Source organism: Antedon bifida, chromosome 4 (genome assembly GCF_963402885.1).
Source record: "Antedon bifida chromosome 4, ecAntBifi1.1, whole genome shotgun sequence".
NCBI lineage: Eukaryota > Metazoa > Echinodermata > Crinoidea > Comatulida > Antedonidae > Antedon > Antedon bifida.
Window position 1 is genome coordinate 6,472,487 of NC_136229.1, and position 12,358 is coordinate 6,484,844.

At 34.0% G+C, this 12,358-nt stretch overlaps 2 protein-coding genes across 2 annotated transcripts in view; both read left to right on the forward strand.

Annotated features, from left to right (window-relative positions):
• Nucleotides 1-161: 161 nt before the first annotated feature.
• Nucleotides 162-6,728, forward strand: LOC144841312 (insulin-induced gene 2 protein-like). The gene is made up of 6 exons (XM_078697605.1): nucleotides 162-352; nucleotides 812-1,161; nucleotides 1,452-1,576; nucleotides 1,877-2,043; nucleotides 2,658-2,757; nucleotides 3,459-6,728. The coding sequence occupies exons 2-6, from the start codon at nucleotides 954-956 to the stop codon at nucleotides 3,492-3,494; spliced, it is 636 nt and encodes a 211-aa protein (XP_078553731.1). The 5' UTR covers nucleotides 162-352; nucleotides 812-953; the 3' UTR covers nucleotides 3,495-6,728.
• Nucleotides 6,729-8,193: 1,465 nt separating this feature from the next.
• Nucleotides 8,194-12,358, forward strand: part of LOC144841308 (putative thioesterase PNKD) — a 46,072-nt gene continuing 41,907 nt past the window's right edge. The window contains exons 1-4 of the mRNA XM_078697597.1: nucleotides 8,194-8,325; nucleotides 8,707-8,822; nucleotides 9,310-9,422; nucleotides 10,630-10,688. Of these exons, the coding sequence (XP_078553723.1) occupies nucleotides 8,288-8,325; nucleotides 8,707-8,822; nucleotides 9,310-9,422; nucleotides 10,630-10,688 (326 nt within the window). The 5' untranslated portion in view covers nucleotides 8,194-8,287. The remainder of the gene's footprint in view (nucleotides 8,326-8,706; nucleotides 8,823-9,309; nucleotides 9,423-10,629; nucleotides 10,689-12,358) is intronic.

Sequence of the window (12,358 nt, forward strand, 5' to 3'; positions counted from 1 at the left end):
TAAAAAGTTAGTCGTACGATTCATAACAGCAGTCCAACATACCACCAATCAATCAAGCGTACCATATTTCTGGTCATTGATTGGTTGAATAATTCATCACCTCACTGTCGGCACATGCGTACATCGCTTCTTCAGAAATATCTTTCGATCGGTAAGGTCAGCTGATTCATGTCTAGCCCACCTTTTCTCCCGCGAGATGTCTGTTCTAAATCGTACCATAAAATTGACGGAGATGGTTAGAGATGGTTATTGTAAATTATTCCATAAGTTTATTAGTTACTGAAGAAGGTGGTCATATGATATTTGTCAGCAATATTAATTAACGGGGAGAGATAGTGTCAACTTTAGAAGGGTAAGCCTGTTGGTTGTTGATTAGCTCTTTAAATTTAGATTGTCTGTGTCTGTTTGATGCTGCTCTGCAGTGTTTTTTTTGTATTGACCTTGCTTCTTACGTACGTCGTAAGGCCTACCAATACTATAGTTAATTTCCTTTAGTACTAGTAAGTACAGGGCCAGTTAACTGTCATACAGCAGTGAAGGTAGGGCATAGCCTACTACTCTCTACAAAAAAGGGAGGGGGAGGTGTCTAACATTTAATTGTCAATTGTAACATGTAATTTTTAAAAATTTTTATATCATTGTTTTTCATCAATTGACATTGATTGAACAAAAAAAATAGAGCCGCACACTTTATTGATACAAAACAAAGCAATTCAACCCACGGGTGGCTGTCCGTGCTGGTGAACATTGAATTTTACACATGATGTACATTATTATTAACTCCAAAATGATTTGTTTTTATTTCTTACAGGTTACACTAAAAACTTATAGTGAACGATTTACAACCAAGATATCCTCAAATACAATAGATATATGAAGAAACTGCAATATTAACAGAAACCTGCTTCTGAATTTTCCAATTATTTACCGTATCGTGCAATAAAAACGTAATCATGTTAGTGACACTGAAGAGTTCACGTGGTCTAGTGCTGCGAGCTGTCATACTTTTCGCAATCGGTGTAATTTTAGCAACTATTCTCAATGTTATGGCCATCCAGAGAAGAGTCACTATCTTGTCACCAGAGGTAATTGCCAATCTATTTGCGCAAAATTGGTGGCTACCAGAATGGTGGGTTCCAGCGTCATGCGGACTAGCAGCAGGTAGGCTTTTAAGACTTTTATTTGGCTAGTAAAATTTTGTTTAATTGATAATAATCTTTATATGCTCGGTTTAAAATGTTGATGGCCAGTAAAAGTTAATCGGGCAAGTAAGAAAACTTATCTACTTATTTGGCTAGTAAACTTTTTTAAAATTAATTTTTAATTGAATATCATTTTTTTTATAGTTTAAAATGTTGATGGCCAGCAAAATGTTAATCGGGAAAGTAAGAAAACTTGCCTACTGGACTAATGTGCCAGTATATAACCTTAATTATTTTATTTCTTTATAGTTTGTGTTGGCATTCTTTGCCCGTGCTTGGACTTGAGGTTAGGTGAGCCAAAACATTTCAAGAAGGAGTGGTCAAGTGTTATGAGATGCGTAGCCGTCTTCGTTGGAATCAATCATGCGTGCGCTGTATCCTTTTTTTAACATTTCAAATTACAGTATTTGTTTAACATATCGAAGCTTCTGGTATGCGAGCACACCCTATTTTGTCAGCTAAAAAGAAATTATGAACTAATATTTGATATCCATTAATGTTATGTCTAGCTCTTCTCTGAGCTCCTGGTTCTGCCCCAGAAGCAAATGACTTGGCGTTACCACTGTTTATGCATTTACCATATTGTTAGTGACTGTTCCTACAAATGATTGTATAAAAAAAATTGGTTAATTCGTTTTTGCTTATTGTTTTTTCCTTAACTCCTACAATAACAGAAAATTGATTTCGGAAACAATTTACAGTTTTCTATGACGATAGCTGCGATGTCTGTAGGCATGTGGTGGTTGTTTGATCGGTCAAGGAGTGGTCTTGGGCTCGGTTTGGGCGTGGCTGTTCTTGTTTCACTTTTCACACAGCTCATAGTTTATGCAGATGTTAATAGGTAAGACCATGCTTTTCATTCTGAGGGGTGTTTATTCGAAATGAAATTAATATAAAGCGGAATATGAATTGTCCTTGTTTTGTTATGATTCAATGTTATGTCATGTGATGTTGGGTGAAGTACTTATATCAATATGTGTCGAAGATAATTGGTTTTCATATTGTCTTTCTGGTTCAATGCACTTATGAAATGCAATGTTAGATTACCTAATCAATATTATCTAGTTGCTACGCAAGATAACCCATTTTCGGTTCACATGCTTCATTGTGTCAACTCGCTTATCTGTTGTTTTTTAATTGAGTTGTAAATGGTGCTTCCGCTCAGGCTTAGACTTTAGCCAAGTATCGCTAACTTTGGTGGGTAGGTCATGAACTTGTCCAGGTATATAACTAAGCTCTTTCTGCCCAAATATGGTATCAAACTTTATGTGACAAAAAATGTGATGTGCCCATATATGGACATGATGATGTCATCACTACCATATTTGGTCATATCACTACCATATTCGTGCACATCACACTTTTTTGTCAAACTAGTTTGATAGTGTAGACAGAGCTTTAATATAGACCAACATATCTTGTGTTTTTAAGTATTATTTAAATTGTATTTTTTAGGCCATTACATAAAGAAATAATGTACTCAAGATCCTGGCTTCCTTGCGTCTTCTTCTCCGGTGGTGTTACGGTTGGCAACATAGGCAGACAGCTGGCTGTGGTAAGTTATAAAAATTAATTATTAATTCTAGAGTTTTATCTGATAAAATTATTGTATAATTGCACGCGATTGATTATTCAATTCGATTGTGAAAGCTGGTACAGCTGGCGGCAGTTTAGTCGGAGATATAATCCAGATAGTATAAATGATTCTTGTTCACACACAAAGGTATAATCCTGATAATGTAAAATCAGTTCACACACAAACCATTATGTCTTGATTAAAAGAAATGTTAAATATTGTTTGTCCAACAATTGTTAGGTTGCTCATACCCGACCTACAATTCATTGATTGTCCAACAACTGTTCGGTTGCCCATACCCAACCTACTTAAATTCTAGGGCGGTTTTTTAGTATGAGCATAAAAAAAATATTAATTAAACCCAGTCTAGACCTCTCGGGTGAATGTCTTTGCTTAGTTGCAAATTGCATGCATGAGTGGTTTCTGTACATTATTCTCTGCAGCGCGCAGTGTCTGTTAAAGGGCGTGGAACTGATCATGTCGCAGCTACAGATAAACCCTCTGTTCTCCGGAGCTCAGCATCCTGTTGTTAGAATGCCTTGGTCCATGTGTTACAGTGGTGTTACAAGACCTAACCTGCTTAAAACCAGCTGTGATGACCAGTTAGTATCGTAGCTACCCGACATCATTGACTTTGATTACCAGTTGTAAATGATAAATTTTATTTTTTTTTTTTTCAGTATGAGGAACAGTGGAAGAAGAAACATGTAGATTAAAAACATACTTGAAATATAGAAGATTGAAACTCGGCTCATAATAAATGAGCTATTACAATAAACCTCTTAATATATGGATATACTTTGCTCTTATGGTTTTGACATTGCTTCTACGACGCCATAAAAAATGGAGAACTTACAAAAGGATTAGTAGAGAGGACAATGAGGTTTAAGGGCTTTCTAAGCTGAAAGAGAGCCTTGAATTACAGACACGATGCTTAATAAAAAAAACATTAAAAACATGGTTTTAAAAGACGATACTACTCCAGAATATGTACAGTAAGCTGGTGTTTTGGATGTTGCTAAGAAGAAAATGTTCAAATGATGTTTTTTCTGTACCAGAATTCACATATACTATGAAAGTCATTTATCGAGTTAATCTGGTGAGTCTTGCAACCAACTGTAAAGGATTCTCAAAGCTGGTATGTGTGCTTAAGATCGAGATAAGAAAGAACTCAGAAGTAAGAGAGGATTTGTTACTGATTTTCTCTCTTTACATTTTACTGTATACTTAAAGTTTATCTATGTTTATTTCATAATTTAATATTTACTATGTCAAGGTGATTTTACTGATTTCTCTTGTAGCCTTCATATTTGGTTACAGTAGTACACCACATAACCTTCAATGAGTCATGGGCTTAATTTTGGTAAACAGCAGAAATAATATACAGACCACCACTATATATAATATGGGAGTTATGGTTGTTGGGTCCTAAAGGTGTCTCTTAAAGTTTCTAGAATACAATGAAATCGTAACGGCTATGAGCACTCACTGGCTAAACCCAGGGCCCCAGAGCTTAAGGAGGCAGGGAAAAAAAAACAGGCATTAAAATGTGTCGAAAAAAGCTAAAAACACCAGAGGCCTGCCTAAACCAGGGCCTTGGGTCACTGCCAGCCCCATTTACCATGCTTGGGAAATAATACTTGCAACACTTGGAAGTAGCATGGTTAACATTGTAGTAAAATTCAAATTCTTACATACGGTATGTAAAGGTGTTCTTTCCCATATTGGTATTAAAATTTTCCATGACATTTTGAAAGATTTAACGATTTTTTTTCTTTTATAAAGTAATTAAGACAAAACAATTAGTCTTCCAGTTTACAGTAATTAAAACATATTTGGAATGTTGTTCTCTCGTATTGAAATTTGATCCCTTTTAAAATTGAACCCATATTTTGTTTGGTTTATTAAAATTAATCTGGGAGAAATATATTATGTTTTTTTTTGGTGTAGGCATTTTTGTTCTCTTGAACCACATAATTTACTTCCCATTACATAAACTGTAGACTTGCCCCAAGTCTGTATTTATTGTCTTTTTTTTTATTTATTTGTTTTTATTTCGACCGCGATTTTTGTCTGAAAATACAGACTTGTGAAACACGTATAGAAATCGATTTGCAAACCGCAAACATCCGATAAGAATGACGTAGGTTATCATACCGTATTTGGCTATATGGGGCGGGCGGTATGTAAATATGGATTTCGAATCAACCAATGATCATTTTGTTTCAAAATGAAAAAGATCGAGTACGTACGTACGTACAGTGTGCTGAATGTACGATCGAGACTGAACAACTGTTGAAATATAAAATCGTGTTGCCAAGTTGTTTTGTTTATTAATATTAATTGTTTAGTCCAGTCCTGGCCTAGGCCTCCTTCGTAGGGCTACTCAACTCGTACGTATGACCTTCCAAAAACGTCAATAAGGTACATACCACCACCGACCGGCACACAACAGGGCTAGCTACACCACCACACAGAACAGGACAGGGTCTGGGTGGGAATTAAATCAAATTTTCTCCGCATAATAAATGATCCATTCAATGTTAGATTTGCCGGTGAAGCTATAGCATATCATATCAAGACGAGTTTTCATGTTCTTGGGAAAAATCTCATCAAATGTTTACCAGACTACTAGGCATATAAAATCATTTTTAGCCTTCAGAAACTTTCATCAATGTACCCAAGTACACATTGTCTAAACGTAACATAGCGCATGCGCATCGTCTTAGACGTTGAGTCTTTGAAATTCTGAAATATGAATATTAAAACGACGTACGAGTGAGTAGCCAATGGCATGCGGCTGAAACTAGTCAACTGGATAATTTATGCACCAAGAATTCTTGGTGTCAAACCACGTGACTTATGCGTGTTTCCCCAGACGGAGTATCCAAACTCAAGTAATACACGTATGAAACGCCATATGTGCAAAAATATTTATATTTTTACAAAACTCCGTCTGGAGCCCAGACTACATAAACTGTAGTGTAAACTCTTCCTGCTTAAAAATACAGTGATATATAATTTAATACAGTATTTATTTAATAAAGGTCAAATGTCAAATTTTCTTAATCATTTTTAAATAGTATCCATAGCGACAGCACAAGGTGATTGTAAATACAAATTTTATATTATCTGTAAAAAAAAATAATTGTTTAACAATTATATTATTTTTAATAAGAAATGAACAGGGTAAATTATTTTTTGGGAATATAAAATTGTTAATGAATTATTTTTTGTAGGAAGTTTACTATTCAAATTAATAAGTTTAAAAAATTAGTTTATCTATTCTATACTCCAAGGGAAAAAAATGACATTTAAATGAAAATGTATGTAGGATTTAACATTAGGAAGTAAAGTGTTCTACATACATGTGTTTACATTTTTATCAAATAGCCATGCACTTTGCACCCCACAAGTAGAACTCCACTTTGGACCTCTCCACCCAACCACACACCACTATTAAGATGATGCTTTCCTTTGAAATGAACCAAAATAAGCCAAGCCTAGTTTGAAGACACCTTTTAAGGAGACAATTTTTTAAGTGTCTTCCCCATTCCCACTAATTATTTAGATACATAAATGTATTTTTTTGATGACTATATAAAGTTTTAATACATACAGCTTTAATTTATGTAAACAAAATGGGAGGTCACATTTTAAACAGTACAGTACTTTAAATTATTAAGAGGCTTTTTTTTTGGTTGCTGTGTGGTAAGATGTTGTGTTGGCATTTGTATTACAAACTTGGAGAGAGATTCTATGTTGGGTTGGGCTATTTGAAAAAAAAAAAAAAAATACTTAACAACTTTTTATCTTTTTGTGGAACCTCCGTAAAATTTAATGTACACCATAAAACATCAATTTTTTAGTTTTTCTTAAATTGAATATCATGTAAACATGATTTTATCGTTTTTAAAATTAAGTATAAAAGATTGAACATAGAAAGTGGAGTTGTATCCCTTTTTATACTGGTTTGGTAATATTAAGGAATACACGAGACTATGCAGTTACATTCTGAGTATACTCACAAGTTTCTGAATGTGCTCACAAGTTTCTGTGTATGCTCACAAGTTTCTGAGAGTGCTCACAAGACTCTGCAGTCTGCGTATGCTCACAAGTTTCTGAATGTGCTCACAAGTTTCTGTGTGTGCTCACAAGTTTCTGCGTGTGCTCACAAGTTTCTGAATGTGCTCACAAGTTTCTGTGTATGCCCACAAGTTTCTGATTGCGCTCACAAGTTTCTGTGTATGCCCACAAGTTTCTGATTGCGCTCACAAGTTTCTGTGTATGCCCACAAGTTTCTGATTGTGCTCACAAGTTTCTGTGTATGCTCACAAGTTTCTGATTGCGCTCACAAGGTTCCTCCACTGTACTTTACTGATCTGTTGATGTGCACCGGTTAATTTAGACTAGCCCCAAGTCTGTAGTTATTTCAATACCTTTCGGTGTTTGTCTGAAATACAAGCTCAAGTAGTATACGTATGAAACGCCATATGTGCCAAAATATCTATCTTTTTACTAATTAAGTCAAAACTCTGTAACCCAGACTATGGTTAATTACATGGTGGAGGAAAGGTACTACTGTATGACTCCAAAGACTACAAAAGTGTAATGTATAAACTGGGCATGTGCACTACTAAGTCTGTTGTTGCGATAGCTCCTCATTTGACGAGGAAGCAAGGCATGCTGGTTCTCAAGCACCACTACCACTGATTGCAATGTACTGTAATATTGGGATACACAGTTTCTTATATTGTTTATGGGATGAACAAAGAAAAATAATTGTAAATTTCATATACTTAATTTATTTGTTTTAAACTACTGTATAATAAATGAGCATTACAGTTGCGATAGACTTGCTGTTGTAACTATACAATAAGAAAATATTGTCTTGTCTGATATTTAGGTTAGAAAACAATTTTTCAGCATTAATATTTCTGTTTTGTTTTCATTCTGTATATTTCCACTGTTCATGATTTCTTGGATTAAATTGTGCAATTGTACAGGAAATTAAAAATTATTTTTCTTTTTGTCTTTTGTTGTGTAAAAATTAATTGAGACTTGCTAGTAGAGTCGGATTATGAAGATTTTATTCAGGAGAAGGTTTTCAATCAATGACACGGTCGTTCATGGAATAATTATGTGCACACGATCAGAGCAGAAATGAATTGCTATAAAATATAACCATTTGCAGATTGGCTCATCTAAAAATAGCAAGGATTACAAAAAAAGTTAAGAAAAATATGATTGAAAAAACCTTTCATTCTTGAAAATTATATTACTGTAATTTAAAATTGATTAAATTATGAAACCAACAATGACGACCGCCCTCCTCCGGTCAGAGACGAAACAAAAAAGTCAATATTATCCGACGAAAGAGGGCGGAATAATTATAAACAAGACAAATTGCAAAAAGTACGACGTGACTTGTTTGTTGATGTGTGTGTCGCGTGTGTGTGTGACGTGTGTGTAGCGAGAAAGAGGCCTAGCAAATTCATCCATCTACAATATGTCAACAAAAGCAGGAGGGGTTCTGTTTAGAATGGGGTAAGTTGTAGTTGTAAAGAAAGTAGCGGCTACTTATGACAAAAGCTACCAGCAGCGGATCTGGACTGACTGCGATAGAGGCTGACTGGGCTGGGGCCTAGCTAGCTCTAGGCCCACTGCACTGGCGGCTGGGGCCCGGCTGGGTAGAGGGGACAACTAATATTTTGTATATGCAATTATGCATAATTATAATTCACAGGTGACCAGGTTTTTGGCTAGGCTACTATTAACTACCATTACTAGATGTAAAGTTTTCGACGTCTACTTACTACTTGCCAATCATTTGATCTCTTTTAAACTATAGCGCCCTCTACGTTCAGAATGATATTTTTTTTTTTGGTGTACAGTTTATAATCTATTTATAATTGTTTTTGTTTTCAGGTACTATTTCTACTCCAACACAAGACTTGGTTATTATTATCACAAACGAAACATTGAGAAAGCCAAGGCACTTTTTTCTAATGGTCACTCAATAACAACGCCTCACGTGTGTAATGGTACGTTCCAATGATCAGTTAATAATAATTAATAATAATAATATCCTGGATTTATATAGCGCCTAATGTTGTGAAACACTGTTGTGAAGCACAAGCACTGAACATTATTACCCCGTTCATTTTTTTCATCAAACACGTATGGAAACATACTTCCATAATGCAGCTAGTAATCAGCGCAAAGTTGTGTCTTGATCTAAACCGGGTACCCATTTATTTATACACCTGGGTGAAGAGAGGCAAACGTAAGTAAAATATCTTGCCTAGGTATACAAGCAATGCGGCACAGTTGGATTCGCACTGCGATCTCATGATCAGTAGTCCAACATCCAACACACTGCGCCACACACCCTGTAAACAGAAAATCGGGAAGAAAGTTAGGTATTGCACCAACCAAGAGAAGAACCCTCTATCTATTTTCAAGAAGTGTGTAAATGTAATGTAAAAAGCTTTATGACTTTCTTTTTAAAGTTTATGTGTTTTTTTATAGGTCTTCAAATCGTCCCAATTGCCCTTATAGAAGACAATTATTCATACCTGATAGTAGATGAAGAGTCCAAAACAGCAGTGGTCGTTGACCCTTCAGATGCTAGTGTTGTCCAGGTAACCAATCTCCATAGGTTGTTAGAGTAAAAACTGATTTATATTTATGATTTAGATGTACTGTAGCACACAGCTATTTGGAATAGTGTCCTTATATGATCAGGATACTTATTTAAATTATATTGTTGCGCTTATTCCAATGCATTTCTTTGAATATTGTGCTTATATGAACAAGGTACTTATTCAAATTATATTGTTGTGCTTATATGAACAGGGTTCTTATTTAAATTGTGTACTAATAGCTTATTCCAACACAGCTATTTGGATATAGTGTGCTTATATGAACAGGATACTTAGTTAAATTATATTGTTGCGCTTATTCAAATGCATTTCTTTGAATAGTGTACTTATATGAACAAGGTACTTATTTAAATTATATTGTTGTGCTTATATGAACAGGGTTCTTATTTAAATTGTGTGCTTATTCCAAGCACAGCTATTTGAAAAGTGTGCTTATAAATAATTTAAAACAAGGTACTTATTTGAATGTCATGTTTATAATTATGCTATACTTATTCCAACACAGCTATTTCAATCATGAAGCAGCTCAATATAGTGTTATTATGAACAATTGAATATTGCACTTATTCAAACACAGATATGTGGGCTTATAATTCTTGAATTTTGAGATTATTCTGACACAGTTCTGAATAGTGTGCTTATATGGACAGTACATGTTATTTGAATGTATTTAATCCAAAACAGCTATATAGTGTGCTTATATGAATATTGTGCTTATATGAATAGTGTGCTTATATGGACAGTACATGTTATTTGAATGTATTTAATCCAAAACAGCTATATAGTGTGCTTATATGAATATTGTGCTTATATGAATAGTGTGCTTATATGGACAGTACATGTTATTTGAATGTATTTAATCCAAAACAGCTATATAGTGTGCTTATATGAATATTGTGCTTATATGAATAGTGTGCTTATATGGACAGTACATGTTATTTGAATGTATTTAATCCAAAACAGCTATATAGTGTGCTTATATGAATATTGTGCTTATATGAATAGTGTGCTTATATGGACAGTACATATTATTTGAATGTATTTAATCCAAAACAGCTATATAGTGTGCTTATATGAAGACACTACTTTAGTATTTAAATGAGGCAGTTATTCCAAAGAGCATAATGAATTTAAAGTCTGCAACAAAACAATATAAAATTATGATATTTATTTTTTTCTTCTGCAGGCTGTTATAGAGACTGAAGGTGTTAATTTAAAGGCAATTCTGACAACACACAAACACTGGTAAGGTTATATATTACACCAGAACTATCGGGGGGACACCAAACCAGACCAAAAAAAGTTTCCTCTTAAAGATGTATTGTCCCCCAAAACATGAAAAATAAAAATTAATAAAATCAGATTTTGAATAGGCTATTTTAATAAAGATAATCACTTCTGCAGAAAAAAACTGTAAAAAAAATGTTTTCACTTATAAAAAGACAAAATAAACGGTTAAATTCAACCAAAAACATATTGGCTGGCAGCCAATTTGACTATTTTTTGCTTTAAATTACAGTTTTTTCAGGTAAATATATATTTTTTTTCGATCCAATTTTTGGTGAATAACTATTATGGAACATTAAAATGGCATAGTCAACACAAAAATAAAAATACAAAATTTCAGGGGGACAGTACATCTTTAATAGTGGTATCTCCTGAGTGGGCTTAAATCATATTGCCCATCGTTCATTTTACAATGAATGAAGCGTCCTCTAAATAGAGGTGTCCCCTTAATACTAATAGGGGTATTATATCACAAAGGAGAAGTTCAACTTTAGATGTGTAGGACTGTAGTTTTATGATAGAATGAAGGAGAACATTACAAAACTGTGGCATGGTAATTGTATCGGATTTGAATATAGGAAGAGCTGTATTCGCTATTTACCTTGTCTCTGTGACAAAAAAAATGTTTGTTAGCTTCTTTAATATAAAGTCTAGTTAGGATCACCATGGTAAAATATTGTAAATAAATGTTTGCATGGTTAATGTTTGTGTATTCTGCAATTTACAGTAGTTATTTATATATTTTGGTGTGCATTGACATCTATATATAAATTTACGTAAGGGCAAAATTCGGTAAATCGCGCCTTACTTCTAGAATTTTTACTCGATGGTATATAAAGTTGGTTCGTACTTTCGGTACTGATTTTAACCACCTGATGTAACCCTGTTTACTAATTAAATTAAGTTAGATAATTAGTTATTGACGATTAAAACGAATTTAGGTTCAACGATTTGTCCCAAATAGGGGTGTTTTCCGATCGTGGTATACACTGTCTAATGGATGTCCATCTTGAAAAATACCCGCCACAAAAATGCGAGGAGGCTTCGCATTTTCCTATCTCCTCCTACGATAATTGTTTTTAATAGCTGAAAACCGGTTGAACAGCTAGAGTACAGCATCATAATGTTGAAGACAGGCCGATTTTCTTAAAAAAATACTATTTTGATAGATTTAATATACGATTATACAAATGTATTGATTTGCGATGAATGGAACAGTCTGCCAGAGTTTGGTTTAACACAAGTAGGTAAATTTATGAGCTCTTGGTTTAACACACACGGTAGGTAAATATATGGGCCCTTTGAGAATAAACTTTGAGAACAATACTTTGACAATACTGTAAATACCTATTAACTATTTTTGGTCCTCATTTGAATCGAACATTTCTTACTGTGAATGTTCGTACTGTTAGATGTAATATAAAAATATATACAAATAAACTTTATTACTGAAATTGTGGATAGGCTCTACTGTTAGATATATAAACACATTATTTATTATACAAATAAACGTTATACTGACAGTTCCTTCTCAACGTTTGTATTAATTAATAATTACCAATAATATAAACGTCGTAGTGGTGTATCGTGACATGTACTTTAATATTTCAATCGATTATGACAGTGAC